At 39.8% G+C, this 24971-nt stretch overlaps 1 protein-coding gene across 13 annotated transcripts in view; it reads right to left on the reverse strand.

The window, feature by feature from the left end:
* Tcf4 (transcription factor 4) overlaps nt 1-24971 on the reverse strand; it is a 341790-nt gene that overhangs the window by 49340 nt on the left and 267479 nt on the right. For all 13 annotated transcript variants that reach the window (XM_048363022.1, XM_048363026.1, XM_048363023.1 and 10 more), the window contains 2 exons: nt 4320-4425; nt 666-799 (listed from right to left, as the gene is read on the reverse strand). In XM_048363022.1, coding sequence (XP_048218979.1) covers nt 666-799; nt 4320-4425 — 240 coding nt within the window. The remainder of the gene's footprint in view (nt 1-665; nt 800-4319; nt 4426-24971) is intronic.

Here is a 24971-nt window from a genome sequence, read left to right on the forward strand (position 1 = left end):
GAGACCAAGGGAACGTGTGACAATGTCCAAAAGGAGATGTACTCTTTGCCTGACTTATGTAACAATAATCTCTCTGTTTTGAACATTTTCAAATAAAAATGGTAATAAAAAAAATAGGATCAATGTGGAAACCTCAGGATGGGCAGCTGTTACTACCAAGAGTGTGTACAAAACATTATTTCTTCTATTCAAGTGGGTTCCAGGAGGTCCCACGGACATGGAAATCCTCATGTGTGATGCATATAACCTACTCTCCAAGGCTCCTACCACTTTGCTCTCTAAAGTATATCCTTTAATTACTCAGACTGAAAAGGGGGGAGGGAGGAGAACAGAAAGCCCACAGGACAAAGAGCTGCCATACCTAAAATCCTGCAACTCAAACACAGTGTGTGTTTATACACCAAAGGAAGCTGACATCATGAGAAAGAAGAGAACAGACTCAAACACAATAAACAAAAGAACAATCACAAAAAGGTTCTCGAAGGTTTACAAAGATGATCTGACTCATCTGTGTCTTTGATCACAGAAATAACTGGGAAGGGTAATGGGCGCGTCCTATTTTTATACTCGCTCGCAGAGGAGTCCTTGTGTCTGAGCACTGGGAGACAGAAGAGGCTTCCCAAGTGAGCCAAGCGCATCTCCATTCTCATGGAAGTCTGACTTACCAAACGTTCGTGCGGATGCAGGCTACAGTAGCTGCTAGACTGTGGAATGTGAGAAGAATTGCCCAACATTGCCCCGTAGCCAGGCTGATTCATCCCACTGGAGGAACTCCAAGGGTCACTGCTGTGATGGCCATCTGGAGAGGACAAAGACAACCGTGACTTCCCTGAGTCTTTCAGCCTGGCCTTATAGAATAGTGGATTTCCCCCCCCCCCCATATACATAAAAATAACTGCCCGTTATAAATCCATCTTTGTGTTGGCTAGCTGATTACATCAGAACACAGTCATCATTACTTTTTTTCCCCCAAGTGTCCTCTTGTATTGTCAAACAAATGGAAATAGTGAACCAAGTGAGTGTTCGTAGTAAAAACTCAACCATGAAAGAACAACAGATCATACTGCTTCGTGGAATGATATCCTAGCACACCAAGGTAATTAATATGAAAGGAAACCTTTCTTACAAGTCCTCGACACCCCCCCCCACCCACCACCCAATACACTTTTATGAAAACCAACTGAAAATTAAAGTGGTTCTCAAGCTTTGGGGTAAAAATGAAATATGCTCAGACATGGCAGAGTTAGCAAGTTTACAGGATCTAAAGGCAAGTAACTAAGTAATGAGGAGGGGAGGGGAACCCAACGTAGATTTCACAGGTTTCATTTTGTCACATGCACAACAGAGAGAATTAATGTTGGAATTATGGCATGTAGGGAAGAGGGATTGCAAAGAATCAAGAGAGCAAAGTCATGTCTGTGAGTCTAATAGCACTGGAGTTTTATGTAGGAGATGGAAATTAAAGATAACAAGAGGAAACCATAGTTTAAAATATGCTCCAGGAAGTCTCCTAATCTCTCCTGTAACTGAATATTCTTTCAGGAATCAAATTCTCTGGGCACGAGGCATGCTCTCTTGAAAGACACTGGTGAGAGAGATGTCACTGTTCTTGTGTTTATCATGTGGAACACAGAGTATTTCTTTTCTGTAGCACTGAGGTGTAAACCCAGGGGCCTTATGTATGCTAGACAGTTGCTCTCCCAAGTGAAGATAAGGCTCCGGTCCTTTAGTGCTTTACTTATTTTGTGGATAAGGGCTCATACTTTTGCCTAGGGTTAATTTGAGGCTGTAATCCCCTCTATCTCCACCTCTTTGTAGCTGGGAATGTGAATGTGTGGCACCACAACTACCTTGTTTGGCGAAAGGGATCTTGCTAACTTTTTGTTGATTCTGGCCTTCCACTGCAATCCTCTTTATCTTCAACTCCTGAGTAGCTGGGATTACAGGTGTGAACAATCACATCCAGCTCACAGAAACTTTAAAAGGGTTATGTTTTGTTCTGAAGACTTAGTCCTCAAGCTAAAGAAGTCTCACCTTAAATTCAAAGATGGCATTCAAGAATACTGTTTAAATACATGGCACATTTGACAATGTAAGGAAATATATCCTCACATAAGAGAGTCCCAAATCATTTGGACTACATGATACACAGAGGGGCGAAACACTTAGGAATGCTAACACAGAACACTCCATGCACTTATAAAAATATATACTTTACATAAATTATGCTTTTCACAGTAAATTAGTATTTATCACATCTCATGATCTTGTTTGGAAATGATGCTGTTTTGAAAGAATAGAACTGAGCATGTGCAAATTAATTGTACTCATCATAAATATCAACTCAATTTCCACCCCCTTTTTTAAGTATTCATATGTAGAAAAAAGAATTTGTTCCCTATATTCTGTGTGGTCTGTTACGGAGAGACTTCTAGTGTTTTAACCTACAATGGCACCTGTGTGTCTTACACAGTTCAAGCCAGCCACCTTTTCTCAAGGAGACAGACAAATAAGTCTATCATTCAGTTCTTGAATCATTTGAGCGAGGAAACCTCGAGTTGACCCCCATTTGTAAGTACCTATAATTTCTCCCCACGGCTCACGAAAGAAGGCAGCAAACACACACCAAGGCAACTACGATTCTTTTAAGCATTCTATTTGTTTATGTATTCTATGATCTGTAAGTTGTTGTGCTAAGGGTTTTCCATTTGTCAACATCCTCAGAAATTGACAATGCATTTTGGTCCCTGCCACACCTCCCATCTACTGTTCATAGCTGATGATGAAGTCTATTGTCATGGCATCATGGAACTTCAATCAAGCGACCAGCCCGTTCCACCTAGGACGGCTGCAGTAATACAAGATCTCTAGAGCACGAACTCCATGATGCGTGGCACAAAAACTCTTTATTCCCGTGGCACCCATTTGACATGATTTTATAGATTCTTTTCCCTGATGGAATGTTACAACTAGCAACCTAAGAGAGCTAACATTTGAAAGGGAAAGAAGACACCTTCCTTTGCATCAGAACAACTTTGAGTTGTCTACTGGACTGTAAGGCACCTTACAGGTTGCTCCTTGGGGTTTTTGCACTAGATATGCTCTAGCAGAAAGGAGGAGGCCCTGTGACATTTGAATAAAGTTTGCACACTCAAGCAGAAAGACTTAAGAGCTCTGCCTAGGAGTTCTTGGTAAATGCCACATCTAAATTCACGGTAACTTGTTAACAAGATCATCATAGTTTAAAAATTAGGGTCACAGACACAGCAGTCAGGGAACCCTCAGCTGCATGCTGGTAACTGTCCATTTTTCAAGTAGCTGCTGTGATGTTAACACTGGGTTTTCTCCAGAAAGGAGCTATGTCACTAGTGGCCATTATGTATCTAATCTGGGGACACATGCCTATCTGCTTGTTATGGGAAATTAAAAGAATATATATATATATATATATACACACACACATATATGATATCTATCATGAAGATGAAATTTTCAACAATGGCTCCCCGTTTCAAGAAAAAAAAGGCAAACCAAAACAACAACGAAAATGTTTGGGCCGTTAATCTTCTCTCAGTTACAGTGTTAGGAGTAAGATTTCTCTCTGAAATATTCTAATTTCCACATAGGACATTTCATCTGAAAAAGTGTCTTTGTTCTTACAGATTGGTTAGTGATTGGAAATTTTACATCAAGTTAGGCCTATGGATAATATGTTCCCTTGTAGCTGAACCAGATATGTTCAAAACATACTGAAGGATGGCGAAGAGTCGCCCAAGTGGTCAATCTTGGAAGACCAATGGCAGCATCAGGTTATGGGAAACAGATCATGTTAGTCACGTTTTTTTGTTTGTTTGTTTGCTTCCCCCTTTTTAGTTCTAGAGCTTGAACTGAAGAGTTCTATGCTTGCTGGGCTTATTTGCTCATGACTGGTTCTCTACCACTTGAGCCATGCTTCTTCTAGGCTTTGCTTTATTGTTGGCACTTTTAGAAATGGAGTCTGGTAGACTTTTCTGGCCAGGCTGCCTTTCAAAAACCATGATCCTGTGGGCCTCAGCCTTCTTCGTGGCTAGGATTACAACTATAAGCCATTGGCACCTGACAATTTACTTTTTAATTCATCATGGTTCAAGGGGCTTGGATTTCAAAGAAAGGATCTTAGTAAAGTTGAAGAAAATTAATTAATTTCTAAGGAGTTTAATTCCTAAGAATTGCAAGCCCTTCATGATCCCGCATACCTGTCTACTGGCGCATTTCTTTTGTTCCATGTGTGGACCTGAAAAGACACCATAGACTTCCCAGCAGGCAATGGGGCACCTTACCTTGCATGAAGAAGGAGCTAGGGAAAGTGCTGGCTGCTGGTTTGGAGGAAGGGTAGCCTGGCGAGTCCCTATTGTAGTCGGCAGTGCTTGCTGAAGGAGCATAGACCTGAGGAAGAAGAATCCATGAGTTTTGCTTTCCGCATTGATCAAAGCCCCTTAACATCCATTAAACGGCACACAATTTTCTCCCCTGTCCTGTTTAAATCTGACCAAACCACGGCAATACTGCCCCTGTGGAATGTAGCACAATGAAGAAGTTCGGTGTATTTGTGTGAACAGAAAATAACCAGGTATGAGATTTTCCAGTCACAGGCCAAGAAATGCTGCAAATCATGTCTAGGTGTAAATATGCAATGGAATACCCACAGGGTAATCCTGAGTCTAAGCACTCCTTTTTTAAACACAGATGGCCCACAAGCATGGACAAGGTAAAAACAGAAAGACATGCACCAAGCTTTCCCCAAAAGGCAGTCAAAACTCAAGCTGTCAATTAAATATTTCACTTTCAGGGAGAAAGGGGGAGAAAGAAGGAGAGCAGAAGAGAGAGAGGGAAGGAGGGAGAGAAAGAACGAAAAACAGAAACACAAATGAGCCGTCCAGACCACAGAAAAGTGATAAATATATCTCAACTATTAAATTCCCAGAGTGTCAGCAGAGAGGCCTGAAAAAGGCCATTAAAAATCCGAACCCACATCAGACCACCAACAGCCATTGTATACACAGGAACAGGGGTCTTTCTTTCTTTCTTTCTTTCTTTTTTTTAGTGCTTATTACAGTTGTGTGTACAATAAACTTAAAAAGTGTGCCAAAAATCTAATTTACTTACATTTGTTTACTAATACTCCTAAGACTTAGGGAATCATTTCCTTATAAAAATAGCCTGTGTATTTTCTTGTTTATGTTGCTTTGGAATAGGACAGCCTAGTAGAAAAGCATAAATTCATAAGGTATAGTTTAACTTTAATTGGTTTTTCCCCCTTGCCTCTTCTGCTAAATACAATCTTTTTTTCTTTTCTTTTCTTTTTTTTTTTTGTAATCCCCATTTTCTTTTGCTCTAAAAGTTCCTCTCTCCAGATGGTCGGAAAGACTGAAACACTCATCCTCCTGATGAAAATGGATACCTTCCTGCCTCCATTTTGCAGCAGGCAGCCGCTCCCAAAATTGGCAGCAAGCCTACAGTGATATTCACAGGTCACAGCAAGAGAAAAAGAAATTCACCCACAGAAAAGCCAAGGCAGGGTTACCAGAGAAATCACTCTCCTAGATTTTTGTACAGCACATCGAACATACACCCTAAGAAAAATGGTATCATCACCCTTCGAGCCCCATAAATTGCAAACTAAATATGAATATAAGGTTTAGGATTTCACAAAGGATAGGTCCATGGAGACAGATGTGGGAAAATATGTATACACATCCATACATCAAGGAAATGCTGCGCATGCCCTTGAAAATGGAGGGTCCTGGGGATTTAAGCAGATGAAAACAAATCTGAAAGACCCATTCGCACTTTGGAAAACAAGCCCCTCCCTGTTTTTGCACAGATTTTTTTTAAAGTCCTATATTTCATAGAATTTTATTTTGCAACTTTCTTTACATCTTAAATATATAAACTGTAATTTGCTTCTATTTCTGCAAGGTTTAGAACCAGGGGAGGGGGAGCATTTTTGATCTATCATTCAAGAACAAAAGAATAAAATGTTAGGACAGGAATCTAAAGACAAATCAACAATGAATCAGTTCCTGTCAAGAATATTTCAGAATTTTATTGAGAACTGTACAATGAAAAAAAAATGGTTGGGAATGATTACTAAATATATTTAGGGCAAGTTTTGAGAGAAGGCTAAAAGAGGAATATACCATCACCTAGGCAAAGGAGAGAAAGCAAAACAGACTACCTCAACCTAATGACAGGATGATCATAATATGGCTATAATACAAACCACGTGCAATTCTCTGGGCAAAGCATCTGGCCAGCTCATTTAATATAAGCCAAGTATATATTCCTCCACTTTCCAGGAATAGCCTTATGCTACTAAGTTACCTCATGGTTTAAAATAAATGAAATCAATTCCTTTAAGAGACGATTTGGCCTAATTTTAAACTTAAATATTATATTAAACATTCTACTCAAATACACTTAAATATGCATAGTATTATATATTTGCATTACTCAATGACATATATAATAAGGATCATTCTCTCTCTAGTTTTGGTAGAATTAGTTAATAGTTTCGGGAGTGAGACAAGAAAAAAAATTTGGTTACTTCGAGAATTATGAATCAAGAATTATGACCTGAAATGTCTACGGATAAGACCACGTCTGGCAAATTCACAAATACTGACTACAGGGAAAGAAGTACCTACAGGGTTAAAAGTTTTTAGGATATACTACACTATGTAATTTGTTTCCAGGTGTTATAGCCAATCAAAGATTCATTATGTAAAGACATTATGTATTGTCAATAGGAAGCTGACCACTGTTCATAGTTCTTTTAGAAGGAAATTACTGTATAGCTTATACATGTTTAGACAGCAATTCACATATCATGAACAATGTTACCATTTTCCTTTTGTATGCTTCATTTTTCTCACCTCAAAAATGATTTTAAAGGTAATCTCTCCATAGTTTTGTTGTTATAAATAAACACTGCACAGAACTACACTTCTTAAAAGTAGAAGGAAGCAATGAAATGATTTAGTTCAATCGGCCATATCTGCTCATTGACTGACTAATTGTAGTATGGAGGACAACACAAGCAACACTAGCGCCCTGCTACTGAACTGTAACCCAGCTCACCCTTCAACATTTTAATGAAGATTTAAAAATTGTCAAAGCCCAGGACACATAACCGGCTTAAAATATGTAATTATCCTTTGTTCTCTAATGTTGTCTTTTAATCTGTCAGTGGAAGTATTGAGACAACAGTGAGTGCCGTGTTCTCACTTCAGTTTACCTTTAGTGTTTTCCTTTCTAAAAAAATGTTGTATTATATCCAATAATAAAATCTAGCATTCACATAATTTTCATCATTATTATTCTAGGTATAGAGAAGCATTGCTAATACAATTGGACTTGTTTTTAATTAGTTAACACCAGAAAATTGGTCCCATTAAAATCTCCAAGGACAGGACAAGTATTGAAGTCCCCCCCCCCACACCACACCCCCCCAACAAGACATGAGAAAATTTTAATGGCAAAACAAATAATCCACACTTGAATTCTTTTCCAGTAAGGTGGCTTAGATCAAGGTGAGTACTGGCCTTCTGATTCCTTGCCCAAGAGTAACTAAAGAAGTGTGAAATTGTGTTGCCAAATTGGAAGTGAGGAATGTTGGCTGAGGCTCCTGGGTCAGAGCTTTTACTGAATTGTTTGTTGAGCAAAAGCTTCATGGAAAACTAATTGTGCCATACCGAAAGTTAGTACCACTATATAATACATACATTCACCCTCTAACAAAGCTCTCTGCATAACACTAGACTTTGAGTTGAGAAAAGTAAAATAAGTTTTCACTTCACAGATTTAACATGTAATCTGAAATGATTATTATGGTCAGTTAGGTGTTTCAATTGACCTTCCCAACTATCCTGTCTATGGTCTTCAAAGAGGCAACGGTACTATAAGTCTACGGTTAGAAAAGAAAATCAGGCCAGCATACACACCAGCAAAACAAGGGAAGAGAGGAGTAGGCCCTTTGTACTTTTCCCGGACCACCCTTAGTTTCAGTAATCTTGGACTCTCCATTTACTTATAAGTGTGGAAATAATGTCATCTGTCAGGATCTCCCATGGAACAGGTTTTGCGCTTGGACTTCCCCACACATAATTTCTAATCTTCATAATGATCATACAAGGTAGCGTCATAAGCAGTATCATCCTTAATTCACAAGGAGAAGTGAAAGTATGGTAGAAAGGTGAAACTCATTGGCTCAAACCAGCATGAATCCGTGAGTTTCATCATTGATTAGCTAGGTGACTTGGATCTATTACTTTTATTCTCTCTAGTCTTCAGATTCCTACTGGAGAAATGGGAATGACAGGGCCTGCTATGCAAAATTCTTGTGAGAATTCAATGTATATAAAGCAACAAAAATGGTACACTGGCACATACTAAGCATGGAAAATCCACCACACATTAATGTGAGTGTCCTGCTGGCTACTGTTGTTTCTATTAACTGGACAAATACAATTCAGGAAGGTGAAGCCACCTTCTCATGGTAAACGTATTTTGAGTAATAATGCAAAGAGATGTGAACTGGTCATCAAAGTCTAGACTCTTTCTACTAAAAAATAATTATGTGCAAAGATTAAAAAAAAGAATAAAGATAATATATCCTTAGCTGCCATCGGCATGAGGCAATACTTAGGGGATAGTTTATAAAAATCATCTTGCAAGACTGATTATTACTTTTGAAGAGGAGAATTTCATAAGGTATGCCATGAGTGGACCAAGGACATACAAAGTAACTTATTTTGTGAAGGGGAAAGGAACCCAGAGTGACAGCAAGGAGTTGCTGCAGAAGATGCGTCCCAAGTGTCCCTACAGGAGGTGTCGGACTATACACTCAATTGTATTGTCGATCATTTCTATTCCTTAATGCTACTACCCCTGATATTCTGCCAGCACCATCTGAATATAATTTGCAAAGAGTAACAGAGTAAGTGAAACAATGTAATTGGAGCTATAGGTCCCAATAGTCATGGTACGCTCCACAATGAGTAGAGAAATGCAAACTAGAATTGTGCCATGGGTGCCCCATGTGTTAGGAGACAGTGAGTCAGATTTGAGGAGATTCAGAAGCTATACCACTAAGCCAGGCTTCTGGCCTTTCACAGCAGTTTTTGAAGGATATGAGTCTCAAATGTTCTGAACATAGAGACCACTGCTCAAGGACAGTGATCACTCCACAGCCAGAGCAGTTGAGATGTACCTTGTCATTGAGGTACAGAATCAAGTGAGAGTTAGCCCGCAAAGCAAGCAGGAAGGTGTGCATGAAGGAACAGCATCTGGACAGCACTTAAGTAGATCTGGCAGGATAGAAGAAACCCAGCTCTAAACTCAGACCCAAATCAACTCTCACAATTCATTATGAGACCTATCAAGTACAGAATCTCAGAATCTCAGTTTCCTCATGTTTCAAACAGAATTCCTTCCTTGTCCCTCAGTTACACTATACTATCTCTGTTTCCTATGAAGGATGGTCACGCTAAGGCAGATAGATAACAGTTACCCTGCTAGACTCTTCTACTAGGCAGTCCTAATATGGAGTCATACTTGCCTGTGAGAAATATCATGGGCTATGCAAGGTGCCCATTATTAGAACATTTGTCATCCTTTAAGTCCTACTTTCAGGGAAGAAGGAATTCCTTTGATAGGTTACAAGAACAAGAAAACTCTACATGTGCCTAGCACTTGACATACTACTAGTGTGCAAAATCTTAGCTCTATGGCATGGCAGAACATTACATCCAGCTTTATTTATTAATTTTAAAGTCCTATGCTATTACCTACTGTTTAAATTCCTTTTCTAAAAAATAAAACAACTATTTGTGACATGGCGTGCATGTTGTGCCAAGTGACACTTTTATAATCTATCCCTGTGACCTAGCTTCCAGGCTAGGCAGGAAGGTAAGAAACTCTTCCATTGCAACTTTGTCCTTGACCTCTACCGGTGCTCGTACACAATTTACTGCTAATCATGGCAGAATCACTTTTCTTAGATACTAAAAGCTGAACAGACTAACATGAAAAGACATTAGCAAGCATTAACAATCAGTAAGAGAGTTAATAAATAAGGTGCTGTACTTATTTTGTTTTTTATTATTTTTCTCCCCTTTGTTTTAAAGTCTTTTTTTTTTTTTTGGTCGGTTGTGGGGCTTGAATTCAGGAGTGCTCAACCACATTGAGCCACAGTGCCACATCTAGTTTTCTGGTAGTTAATTGGAGGTTAAGAGTCTCAGTTTTCTGCCTGATCTGGCTTTGAATCGCAGTGCTCAGATCTCAGCCTCCTGAGTAGCAGGATTATAGGTGTGAGCCACCAGCACCTGGTTAGCTACGAAAGTCTTGATAAACAGTTGCTGTGGATGTTTCTTTCTCTTTTGATGTCACTGCCCAGCTCTGCCCTGTCTCCCAGCCTTGTTTGTTTGAAGCTCAAATGAGTCCAACCTTGTTTTACAAATGAGTAAAAGAGAATTTCCAAAGAGTGCAACTCCTGACTTCTCAACCAGTCCTCTCCAGGTTCTCCCTTCTAACATCTCCTCTGATGCCCTAACCTCAGGACTTTAATGAGAAGCAAAATGGCAAGGAGGGTTAATACATACATTCAAGTAACACAGCTGAGTAATGTAAAGCCATTCAATCATCTTCGGGCTGGGAGTGCAAAATCTCCCCAAATAAAAAACAAGAGGCAGCTCCAGGAATAAAGATCATTGTCAGCTCACATGATTAAGTCGAGGTATATTTCCTAATGAAGCAAGAGTCTCCCTTCATTCCCAAGAGATGGACAAAAGCCAATCTGCTATCTTACCACATACACAGGCATTATGATTAGGTACTGTAATACACAAATGCCTAGAGTATAGTGACATATCAGAGGCTATGTATCATAAATACATTTCAAAGGCATAAGCTGATGAAATTGTGAAGCTTTAATTCCACATACCACTTGAAAAAATTTAAAGGAATTAACCAAGTAGTTCTAAGTGCCCTAAAACTTCACAATACAATCGTTCTCCCTAAACTATTATTAGCATTCTAAAAATAAAAATTACTTTGCAAATCAGTGTAAAATGTACCAGTCATATTCATATACATGATATTTATACTCTATTTCTATTAACCAAGGAATATTCTGTTTGTACTCTACTACTCTGAATCACAAAAACGAGTAAGTATACATTTGCCCCCCAAAAGGAATTCCTTGAATACGTTTGCAAATTGCTGCGAGCAGAAATGCACACACCTTGTTATAAACACCACACATCATTTTTTCTCCTTCCTAAATAACAGGTGAGTCTTGATTATCTATTCATGAGTAAATAAAACCTGAAGCTACATCCTGTAACTGAATTTCAGTGAGAGAATTTTCCTTCTTACTCACCAATTTCCTTTCCTGTGCTAAGAAGTAGACAAATTATAAGAATTTCAATCTCCCTCTTTATTTGTGTCTTTGTGGATAAAATGGCCAAACTGGAAAATATCAAGAGAATTGGAAAGAAGGAAGAAGCAGGAGAAGCAGGCAGGGAAGGGAGCAGGGGAGAATGGGGGTGGGTGGGCAGACTGTAGCCTATAATGTCTTTCTTAGACCATTTGGTCTCCCGCAGTCCTGACAACCACATATGAAACACTGAACCACATCATTTGTATTGGTCTGGTGAATGCCTTCCCAATGCAAAGCTCACCATGAACTGGGAAAAAACAACAACAAACAAACAAAAAAAAACAAAACCCAAATCCCCAAAACAATAAACAAACAAAAAGAGTGGCCTCCTTTATAGACAGGAATTTCTATCTTGTACATTTTACCACCTCAAATCAAAAGGTAAGGTTTTTTCCTCCTATGTCTCTCTTATGGGTAACTAATTACAGAATAATTTTCAAATCTCTGCCATAAAATTTTAAACTCTAAATAAAACTGGGTTGGGCATACCCTTCAGTATGCTTAGAAATTTAGCAGGCCTGGGGGCTGGGGAAGATCTAATTCAAATGAAACACAAACTAACCTAAGACAGAACTGCCACTCTTACTAACTTAGTGGGAATATTGCAATTTAGATCTGGGAGTGGCCCACAGATTTAAGCTTTTTCCAAGATTATTGTCATTGCCAGGAGAGATATGAGTGGCTCATTCTGCTATGATATCATACACATATAACATTACAGATACAAAGCACTTGAGATTTATAATCATAATCACATGCACACATGCACGCACACCTGTTCCAAGTGCTTACTATGCCCGAAGTCCTAGTTATCGATGGCAGGACAAAGTGATAGCAATGAAAAGAATAGCTAACACCTTAGCTTCGTGATGCCACACACTCAAGCCAAATTGTCTAATATTCATTTTGTCTTTCCACTAACTTTATAGTTTCATTGTCACCCCGATTTTACACCTAACGTCTCTAAGACACAGAGAGATTAAGTACTATAAGTTCTTAAAGTCACACAGCTAATGTAATGGCAAGGCTGAGGTTCAAAATCATGCAGCAGTCTTGTTTCAGTTTAGAATGTGCAGCCTTTACATCAATCTTTTGGTGGCTGCGAACTCTCTGGGTTGCTTGCTATGAAAGCCTATCAAAGAGTGCTTTGCAGGGTCCTGGGTCTTATGTACGATGATCTGGCCATTTAGGAACCAGGGAGCTGAGAATGGCAGTGCTGTTTTTCCCAAAGAGAAGAACAAATAAGGATCTTGGTGAGAGGACATTAAAGAGGTCCTCGTGTGCTTCTACAAGAAGCAGAATCAGTCCTCTGTACTACAGATACAAAGCACTAGCAGCTACTAATGCACTTACTAAGAGTGCCAGAAACAGAGAGAGGCAAGACAGCTTGCTGAGGGTTACACGGGGGCTCCATGGTAGAGCTAGACCTACGACTGAACACCAGGGCACAACATGGATGGAAACGAACCCACCTTACCGCCTACAGCTTGAAAGCGAAGAGGGAGTGTAGCCTCGCCTAGGCATCCTAGCCTCTGGCTTTAAATTCTTTTTATTTTGACACCTGCGGTTTTCTTATTCTTGGCACTAACTGAGTACACACTGTATGTCTGTGATTACATTCAACTCAACATGGGTATCCCAGGAATGCCCACTGCCAACAGCATGAGTACCTTGGCCCTCGCTGAAAAGTGCCTTAAACTGATTAAGTTACACCTGGCTAAATATCTCTTGAAAACATTGACTTGTGCAAAATGTGGTCCAGGTGAAACCTGACTGCTTCCTATTCCATCCCTTTTGTGGCTCATTCCCACGGGAGTTGGCTTCTTGATCACGTCTGGGGATTGGCACAGATAAGAGACTGTGGATGCTAAGAATATCACAACTCTTTAATATGTTCAACATACCTACGTTGTTGCCCAACTTTTATTTACTGAATTCTCAGCACAAAGTAAAAGGCAATGTTCAGCAGAACCTGTATTATTTCTACCAATTATCCACTCTGATTATATTAAACCTTACATACTACATTACTTCTATGTTTCCTTATATCACTCACAATGTTCACACGTGTAGGTCATATCTAATGTTAGCTAATAATTGTTTGCTTTTAGACAGGATGACTATTGTTTCATTGGGATGGGTTGGAGCATCAAAATAGGTTGGTTCTATCTGCCAATAAAAGTACCTTTGCGTCCTTCAAGGGCATTGTCTTGTTAATTCATTAAGGGTGGTATGTCTTCCTAATCAAAACAATTTCTCTGACAATACACTAAAAGCTAATTCTACACTGATTCCAATGTTGATTATTGCTTCTTCTCTTCTCCAGCAAACACCAAAAAGGTATGGCTAGCTAGTCATAAAAACACTAAGGTCAAAAAAGGGTTATGAAAAAATGTGCACAAGTGTATTTTGATGTGTATGTATACCCTGCCTAGCACAGAGGTCCAAATAGATGACAATGCATTTTACCTGACAATGTGCTAAGGGTCGGGCTTTCTTCAGAAGGCGAAGGCATTTTCCTTTAATGAGCCACATTTCAGGGTTCTAAATGTACCATCCCGACACTTTCCCTTTGAACCCCAAGTGTACATAAGATTGAAGCCCAAAGCCTGAATATTAACAGGAGGGACATTTAAATGGCTTGTAAGCTCAAATAAGTTTGAGCACCCTTGGGTTAAACGCATTCATTGAATTCTGGCAGACATTAGTCAAGGCAGAGGGTTAGGAAGGGCAAAAGGCTGCAACATTAGAAAAATAGCCATGGTCACAAAACACTCCAACTCATCTCTCATCACCCTCATCATCGGGAAGTACTGCTATAGCTTGGTGGCCATTATTATCCCAGTGTGATAAGGTCGCAGATCAGGTCCCCCAAATGAATTTATAGAAAGGATGAAAGAGAAGAAGGAAGGTATGAGGGTTTGAACAGGGTGTTCTAAGAGAAGAAGGCAGTGAAAAAGAAAAATGTCAATTACTTGATGTAGTCTGACCTTATGGTCTCCTCAAATGAGCTACCCCTACCTTTCCAATCCTGATCTAGTCAGTGTTGTTTGTACACAGAAAGCACGGACAGCCAAGGAGTCACCATTCCTACATACTCGGTGCTTTCCAGGAGGCAAGAGGGATGGTAAAGAAAGTTGTACCTGACACAAGCAGAAAACTACATTTTCAAGAGCAAAGACTGAAGAAAATAATTTGAGAATAAAGGTCTAAGAGAAATTGCAAAGAGAACACTGATACAGCAAAAGGGAAGGGGGTACGGATTTCTTCAGGCACATTCTTAGGACCTTGAACTTAGTTGTACAAAAGCAAATGAGATAAAAATTCTGTCACTGATTATTATTAAAAGCTTGAAATAAAGAAGGCATATCTTTATTAAAAAATCATCTTGAGCTGGGGGCTGATGGCTCATGCCTGTAATCCTACCTACTCAGCATGCTGAGGATCGGAGTTCAAAGAAAGGCAAGGCAATTAAGTCCATGAGACTCTTATCTCCAATTCAGCACCAAAAAAAAGCTGGCAGTGGAGCTATAGTTACAGTGGTAGAGTGTTAAGCCTTGAGCAAAAGGGCTGAGGGACAGCTCCTAGGCCCTAAGTTCAAGCCCCAGTACACACACACACACACACACACACACACACACACACACACACACACAATCATTTTGAGGTAGATTATCTCTGTGGTGGATTATCCACCATTTCGCTCATCTTGTATATGACAAAAGTAGCTGGAGAATTGCCTGTGGTTCAAGGCAGTCAGAAGCTGACTGCAGAAGGCCAGAAGTGAGGGGTCTATCACAGGTGCTTTCACTCCAAACCCCAGGTCAGAGATGTTCGCCTTTGTGACCCTGAACATCTTCTCAAATTACTTATGACTTATGGAATCTAGGGGTCCGTTTTTCATAATGGTAAATGGTATTTATTATCAGAGTTCTAAATGAGTGAAGTTGGGCTTTGGAGCATCGAACTTAACTTGGTGTTTCAAACAGATGCCTTCATCTTCTGCTTACCAAAAGACTTGTTATGAACACCGAGTTTCCAATCTGGTAGAGTTCTGAATTAGAAATTACTGCCATGGTACACTGCAAAATTATTACCCCATTTTCCCTTTCACAAAGCTGAAAAAAGTACGAATTATCTTTTTTTTTTCCTGTCAAAACATATGGCTCTAACTACTTTCAACTGAAAACAAAGGCATGAAATAATTACCAAATGTATGACTCTGTGGCACAGATTGAAATGAAAAGAAAAAGTATGTAAATTGTCAACATCTATGTCCAATCAGCTGCTTGCCTACCAGTTGCTTATTCTAATGCCTGTCCCTCCTCCACATCTAAGGTATAGTTTTAAGTAGAATCAGCCAGCAATATTCCCATGATTTAGAGACTTTGGCTGGCACAATGGCAGGTGCTATAGTATATTAGCTACCAAAAAAAAGGTCAAAGCATGAGAATTTTTACTGCAGTAAGCTGAGAGATTTAAGATATATAATAAGCAAAGAGAAATATGTATTGAAGTGAATAGTACTTTGTGGAAACAGGAAATGTAAAGAGAATTATCCCACGGGAAGAGGGCTATTCAACAACATTCTCTAAGGAGGTAAAAGACCAATGAAGACTGTAATATTCTAGAAACGAGACTATAGAGTAAAAAAATAAGTGACTGACCATAATCAGTTCATTTCTTAAAGGCACATTTAGAGTATAATTTACTTGGTTTTCTTTAATGTTTTTTTCATTTGATCTCGTTGTTTTTTTAAAATTTTAGGAATACAAAGTTAAGATCTACAACAAGCGATTTTTTCTGGAACCAGGAAGGTACAAATCAGTGTAAACAATAGTAATTTCTTTAATAATAAAATTATAGTAAGACTTCCTCTCTGATCTCTCTCTAAAAAAATTAACTTTTTGATATTACAATTATAGAAATGTAAAATGCAGATAGTTATTTCATAGTAAGATAAGAGAAACATTGAAATTCTCAATTCCTATGAAATGAATGGGAAAACATTTTCACAAACACAGGAATACAGGCTCAGAATTGATCTCTTGTCTTAATTTTTTTTGTATCCAGTGAGAATGTAGGACAAATATACACAAGAATAAAACAAGAAAGGGTTACTTCCTTCCTTTTGTCCTGGTTGGAGAAAAATCCATAAAAACAGTTCTTTGTTGACATAATTAGAAAACATCAGGTCCCATGTCTAGAATTTCTTAGTCAATAAATTGATAATAGTGGTAAGATAGGAAAGATGTCTATGTGTGTGTATTGTTTGCATATCTACGTGTTTATGAAATGTGTGGCTGGAGCATGGAGCAAATAACTGCTTGATGGGTAGGAAGTTTACTTTTGGGGTCATGAAAATGTTTTGGCGTTAGATGTGTTTGATAGTGGCTCACCATTGTGTGACTGTACCAAAAAAACAACAACCCTCTGAATTTGTTCACTTCAGGATTAAGTCTATTTAAGTTTCACCGCAACTAGAAAACCAAAGCAGGACTTGTTAGCAGAGACCTAGTACTTTAATTTCTGTCCATAGAAAAAATATTAGTAAGGAAGCATCTACCCAGAGATTGTATTCTAGCAGTCAGGAGGGAGGATAGAGGATAGGCTATAGGCTTGATCTTCGGTTGCTAAATGGACAATTTCTAATGGACTATTTATTATAGCTATTATTTGAAGCAGAATCTACCATTCCATTTAAATGAAAAACTGCTCTCAATCAACATTCTTTGTATCCTGCCAAGAAAATGAACATAGGGATCTTTTTTTTTTTTTCATTTGACTGGAGTTATGGACCAGCAATGGACTCTGATTACTCGTGGATACCACAAAGTAAGAGACAAGGTTTCTACATATGGTTCTATCATGAACGACCTGGTCACGGTTTAGTCTCTATCTCTCTCAGTCTTGCAATGTTTACTAGGAAAAAAATTTATTACTAATACATGGCAGTCCCAGAAGATAAATGACTAAGAAAACATCTCGAGAAAGTATACGCATTAGGGCAATGTCTATGAACAGAATGTCTAGAAAAACAATGAGGTTGAAAATAATTCTTGATAGTGATGAATTTCACTTTTTCTAAACAATAAAAAATTACTGATATGTTCATCATCTTTTTGGCTCTTTTCTTTGGAAAGTCTAAACAGAAATGTATTCTAGTAGTATATTATTAAGAGGGATGTGGACAGTAACCTTCAAGGCATGTTAAGTAGGCTTAATGAAATATATTTCATCTTTGAACATCCCCAGCACTTTTCTTTTGTGAATTTTTAAGTCTTATCTTCTGTAGAGTACTATGGGCTATTTAGAGGCAGAGAATGTGAATTAAAGCTTATCCAATGGAATAGTTTGCACATGATGGGTAGCTAATAAAAATCTATTAAATAAGGGAAACAAAGTAAAAAGAGTACCAGTTCCTTCATTCATTTACAGAGTTTATGTAGCAGATTCCTAGCCTTTCAGAAGTACCATTTGTGCATCATTCTTTGGAAAAACTTCTCTGAATCATGAATGGCCTCCTTAGAGTAGGGCATATGGGGATGAAATGCTGGCTTTATATGTGGAGATAACACAGACTTGAAAGAGATTGGGCTTCAGTTCCACAGCTATTTACCAGTGGATGGGTGGGCAACATTTCTCAAGGAGCTCATGAACGTAGGATTTGTGAATCTCTCTGACTTCCTGTATTTGTGATATCTGTCATTTAGATGCTATGTCCAGATTTTTAAGATAAACTTTATAAGGAAAATATAACACACAGCAAGCTGCTCTGTGAGTTTCATGCCAGTTCTACCTCTCAATTCAGTATCTTATAACAGAAGCCACAAGCAAATGAAAAGCATACATCACCTTTGGTGGTGCCTCCTACTATTTCTGTTTGCTTGGTACTCAGGACCTCCAGCTTCATTCACCACTCTCAAGACCCATTGCTTTCCCTCTGCCCAGCTCGTTCTTTTATGCTTTCATAGAGCTGAGCTGGTCCCTTTTCATCCCATAGACCTGTGCAACTAACTCATTTTGCCCCTTGCATGTGTTCTACTTGCAATGGAATTCATGCCCGGTCTTCTTCACCAACTATAAGACAAGCCTCTGTGGGAGGAGGGATTCTTTCCATCCTTCCCTGTATCTGGCATTTAAAATATCTGATATCAGAGGTAACTTTAACATCATCTTGCAGTGCCTGCTCTCCATTCCTTTACCTTTCTTCCACACACACACTGCTCAAGAGTTCCTAGACCTGCAGCCAAATGCCACTTTCCTCTCAGCAATGTCTGACACTGTAGACTACTTCCTCCATCCAATCAGCTCTGCTTTCCTTGGCTTAGCTGGCCGTAAGTGTTCCTGGTCCTCCTATCCCTCAGGACTTGGAAACGGAATCACCTTTTGGGCATGTACATTTTAGGGTACTCACTGCGTTCATGGTAAATTCCACACTCATGAAGGGGGCACATAAAGCACATTTTGATCCGGCCACTCTTTCCTTTTGGGTCTCATCATTATATCACTGTTTCAGTGTCATAGGCGGCAGCCATCCCAGACTACATCAGGGTCATCCTGTCAATGGGAGGACCACATTCTCCCTTGTCCTCTGATTACTGTCCTTGCATTTACCAGCTTAATTTCCATCCATTCTTAGACCCTGTCCCCTCCAAGGCCAAAACTGTCTACATCCACGAGTCTGAATTCTATCATCTATGCATTATACACCTACATTATAATTAGGTGTTTACTTGACTACCTCACATCTATCCGCAGCACCTGGCTCATAAGTATTAGCTAGAACTTGTCACTATCCTGCTAAGTGCTGGTGGCTCATGCCTATAATCCCAGCTAATCAGGAGGTCAAGATCTGAGGATGGCAGTTCAAAGCCAGTCCATGTTAGGAATGTCTATGAGATGAGACATTTATGCCCAACTAAACACACACACACACACACACACACACACACACACACACACACACACACACAGCGGGAAGTAAAGCTGTGGCTCAAATGGTAGAGCGTCAGTGTTGAGTGAAAGACATAAGGGACAGTGTTCAGGCCCTGAGTTCAAGCTTCAGTACCAGCAACAAAAAATAAAAATAATGAAAAGGAAACAACACAACAAAACCCCCAACCCTATCCTGTCAAGCCCTCAGTTACCATCAGAGTGAAAGACTTGGGAAAGATATATTAAGTTGCCCCCCCGCCCCCCCCCAGACAACCTAAATAATTCCTCCCTAAAGAGGAAAGATGAATAAACTAAACCAATAATCTTTGGTGACAGTAGAGTCTAAAGAGCAGTTACAGGATTTTGTCCAAAAAATATCAGTGACTTAGGGTCAGTGTTCAAAGAAGCCTGTGGCTCTGGCTTTTTGTTGTTGTTGTTCCCTCATTTCCCCGTGTTTTGCTCCTATTCTTAAAGGCAGGTGCTGAGGAATATGATACCAAGAAGAGGACGTGGGGGCTCCAAGCACTGTGTGATTGTGGCAGGATTGAGAATCCCTAATGTCAGCTCTCTGGAAAGCCATGTGGGAGAGACAGCAAGAGCTCTGGCTGCTAGTACTCACTGCTCAGGACTCAAAAGGAGCCAAGACTCTCAGGCCACAAACTGTGCTTGTCAGTGTCCTGTTTTCACCTGTGGTGGATTTTGACTTTACCAACAATACTAAATCTGGAGTTAATTTCTCAATAATGATGCTTTTCTTCTTTCCCCTGTCAATGACACCAGAAAGAGCCATATCAGTATGACTGTTGGTGCTGAAGGAGAAATGATCAGGGGTAGTTTCTAAAACAGTATGATGTGAATACCACCAACTGGGTAAGAAAATGCTAAGATTTTCATTTCCTTGAAATGTGATGCTATTTTTGAGCTTCTAATTGAGAAAAATTTAAACTGCTAGTAATTAAGTGCGAGGGGGGGGGCACGCGAAAGGTGGCTCCTATTTAGGAACATGGTAAACTGATTTGCCATTGAACTGGGAGGCTAATATTAGGAATGGATGAGCCAAAGCCATGCTTTGTGTTTGTTCAGTGCCTCATACCAGTTTTTCAAATGTCATGGGCTCAGCAAAACCCGAAACACATTTTCTCAGCACTTCTCCATTTTTCAACCCATATGTATTTCAAGAGAAGTTTAATTCATATGTTTCTGATTTATTTACATGCAAGTCATCAGAATGTTGTTTTGTACAAGCTATTTGATGTCTTGGAAGCCTGTTGAGCCTTTTCTTTGAGGTTTTTTTTTTTTTCCTCCTTAGGATCAGGAAGCCATGGTTTGCAAATAGTGAAAAAAAAAAAAAAAGCAGGGGGAAACTCATCAGAATTTTCAATACTTTTTTCCTTACGAGTTCATATTTTGTTCAAAAGTGAGATTGCATAAAATCTGACTGTAATTCTAACAATAGTTGATTTTATATTTTCCTGGTCCTAATTGACTCTGCCCTTCTGGAAGCTAGTAATCTCCTCCTTGTGGACTTCAAAGTGTGTATCTGAAATATCAATGGATAATAAACATAAGCATTCTAAGGAGAGCATGTGATGAGCTTTTCAGAGATGAAGTGAATGTGTTCTCTAACATGGTGTCTGGGGAAGAGCTTTGGACCTACGGAAAGGGTGAAGAAGGAAGTGTGTCCCCCAAAGAGTCATCACCCTTCCTTCCTTCTTTCCTTCCTTCCCTCTTTCTTTTTCTCCCTCCCTCCCTTCAGCAGTCTTTGAATTTGAACTCAGGGCCTTACTCTTGGTGGGAAGATACTCTAACAATGAAGTCATGACTTCAGCCTAGTCCAGTGGTTATTTACACACACATTTAAAAAAAAATCTGTAACATGATCTTATAAAGACTTTCCATTTGTTGACACTATAAACTGAAGGCACCAGTACAAGAACCACAAATACCCAAGTAATTTTCACTTTAGAACTTGCAACGGCAGGTTGAAGGTCCCTATATTTAGCATTTTGCTTAATAAGTATGAAGGGTACAGTGCACAAAGCATAGGCAGGAAGACTTTTCACCTTTTAGCTACATCGATGTCTCCATAAATTCCATCACTCTAAAGACACAATGGAGTTACAGTTTTAAAGTTCGAAGCAGACTTTAAGAGTAGTGGGCAGATTGTGATTTTAAAGACTGTTATGTCAAGCCAATCAGTAAGCTTTCCTAAACTGCAGTCAGAAAATCAAATTAATACTGGGCAAAACACACATAATAGGTAGTATCCAGCTATCTGTGTCTCTGTTTTATCTTGGTACAAATACAGGTTTTTCCCTTCAGACTATGTGCCAGCTGGGTGGAGAGGCAGAAGGGAAATGCTATTTCATCTAAGCCAGAACTGAAAGGTTTCTACCTATACTACTTTTCAAGGTTGAGCTATCTGCCTTCCTTAAAACTCTACAAAGTGACTCAACATGTTCCGAGACAGGCTAACAAGCCCATATGAAGTCTTCTTGCAGCAAAGGGCCACTGAAACAATACTACACATTTCAGGAAAGCACTATGTTTTAAAAAAAGAAAATCACCCAATTGGGCTTTCTCAACCAAACACTCCCCAAGAGCAGCTCAGAGTAGCATGTATAGCAAAAAAAAAAAGTTAAATATTAATATTTGTGTGTACATTAAATATCAGTCACATGACCTAGCAACCATCAAGAATCTATTAAAAATGGCTAATTATTCCAAGTTCAAACATTCTAAAGGAATCTTGTAGGAAGATTATGAAATGCCAAAACAACTTTGCCATTATCAAACTAGTTTTTAAAATCCTATAGTCATTTAGCAAACCATAACTTAGATTTGGGGCAAGAAATGAAGTAACTTTCAATCATTATCTGTAAACAGTTAACTGCTGGGTTTCTCTATAGTCTAACATACATATATAAATAGATCTCCTTACAAGTTTTTTTCATTTTTATTGCATTTTATAAAGATCAGTTTTAATATGGAATTGAGTATGAAAAAGAAATGTGCCCCCCATTTTGATTAGGTTTTTATAGCTGTTCTGAAGAACTCATTCCATCACATTAAAAAAAAAAATGTGTGTGGATTTTTTAGGAGCATCCTGGTTTGCTGGTTTTCAATTTAAAAAGGAAGGTGTTAACAGCAATTATGTTCTCACAAGATTGTCATTCTACCTCCTGAAATGATATAAACTTTTAATTCTATTATTATTGTTGTACTGTTACTGGGGTTTGAACTCAGGGCCTGGGCACTATAACTTCTTAGTTTTGTTGTTGTTGTTGTATTTTTTATTTTATTTTTTTGCTCAAGGCTAGTACTTGTACTAGCTAGTACTAGCTAGTACTAGCTAGTACTAGTAGTATACTACTTGAGCCACAGCTTCACTTCTAGTTTTTTGGTGGTTAAATGGAGAGAAGAACCTCAGCAACTTGCCCACTGGGCTGACTCTGAAGTATGATCCTCAGATCTCAGCATCCTGAGGAGCTAAGATTACAACACACACACACACACACACACACACACACACACACACACACTCTACAATATATATGACTAAATGATATAATTAGGCATACAGCTTAGTTATACTATTTTGAAAGTAATAGTTGATGTGAAGAATATTACAAGTTAATGGGCAGCGTATCTGCAGGACAGAGGACAAGGACAAGAGATGACAAGTTGAAAGCACTATTGACATATGTTCATTGGCAGCCCCTCCCCCCCGAAAATATCGTGAGCAACATGAAATGTATCTCCAATGTTCTTCTCTCCACAATGTCTGCTTTCCGCTCCCCCAGTCCTAGACCCTCCCCTGGCTTGCCACAGATGCAGTCCCCGCTGAGGAGCAGTGATGAGGAGCCTCTTCCTGGGGACCCCCTACGGTGGCCAAGTGAGTAGGAGAGAAGCCACTGTGTATGGGAGATGGGTCTTCAGCAGCTCTCTTCTGCAGGGAAATGTTCACACAGATATACTTGGCATTCGCTTTTCCAGCTTTTGGCCTGAGATGTATAAGAAGACAATGCCCCCAATGAATTCCTACACAGCATCCTCCTGGCCCCAGGCACCACGCAGCACACGTGCAAAACACCTCCGGGAGGTATATTATTCAATGACACACACTCACACCTATTACCTCGCCACCTCCCTTGCACCTTACTCACTCACTTGTTAATCTCCATCACGACTATGTTTCAGCATCATTTCAATGTTTAGCAACCTGAACTAATAGCCACTTAAAAGAATGTCTTGTGGGGGCGGGGGCAGCAATGTAAGACAACCCCCACCCCCCCAAACCTTCTACCTTCAGTGTATATGGATGGAGATGGGCTGACCTGCCCTGGGATTCTCAAAGGCAAGTGGATTTTTTTTTTTTTTTAAATTGAAGGTCCTTAATGTAGGCCACATGTCTAGGGTGGTGAGTGGAGCATACAGAGGAGGCAGGGAATGGTCTGGAGGTGAGGAGGGGGTGGAGGGAGGGGAGGGGAGGGGAGGGGCAGGATGATGATGAAAAGACCAGTTCCACAAGTGAAGCACATTAGCAACCCAGAGTGGAAAGGGCCGGAAGGAAAACCCACCCACTTCACCCTTGTGCTCGTTCTATCAACCTGCAATTGCTGCGATCAAAACCATATGTCGGTTCTTCCAGATCTTTCTCACAGGACAAACATGCAAAAAGGCCTCAGGCCTGGCGTTGCCATCAAATGGTAATTGATACCATATGAGCCACAAAATAGAAAAGCACATGCAAACAGCAACCTCTTGCATCGCACCCCCACCTTCCCCACCCCCTTGCCGGCCCCTAGAGAGGGATGAAATTGCAGGTCTTGCTGGGCTGCTAAGTGCATGGTGCATCGTGAAAAACAAGTGTACACGGCTCCAGCAACCACCTGTAAATCAGAGAAAGGAGGGTCCACTAGCCCAGAGACCGGCCAAGCGAAGGGGAAAGGTCACTCTGGGTTAATACCAGGTCATTGATCACGGGGAAAATGAACACAGGTGTGAAGCAGATCAGGAGCAGGGAATGGTCCCCCCCTCCCCTTCCCTGGTACATCCGGCCTAGAGAAAGCTCACTGCTGCCCAGCCACATCTGTCTTTCTCTCCCCGGGCCAGTGAGATAGTGAGAAAGTGGAAACCACTCCCCAATTACAAGGCAATTAGAAGAAAAGTGACCCTGATCCCATATCTGCTGCTCAGTCTGCGGCTCTTTTTGCATCCTATTGTTCTCACAGAGGAAGAAGGGGGGAAAAATCAAGCAAACTAACCGAGCTGGAGGTCCTGGCAGTGGGCTGGCTGCATGTAATACAGTAGGTAAAATCCATCTCTTATTTCCACCCGCACTGACAGAGCTGCAAGTAGCAATGCTCTCGCCTCTGCATGTATATATTTTCCTATTAACTCGATCGGGCAGAAATTTGCAGAGATTTGTTTGGATTTGGAAGTCACAACAGAATGTCAGTTTTACAAACCAAGGCTCATTCTGTGGTGAAATGTACAGCTCTGGACCAAACCATTCCCCACACACTGCTATTTGTTCCAATTCTTCTCGCAG

This window comes from Perognathus longimembris, chromosome 15 (genome assembly GCF_023159225.1).
Source record: "Perognathus longimembris pacificus isolate PPM17 chromosome 15, ASM2315922v1, whole genome shotgun sequence".
NCBI classification, from domain to species: domain Eukaryota; kingdom Metazoa; phylum Chordata; class Mammalia; order Rodentia; family Heteromyidae; genus Perognathus; species Perognathus longimembris.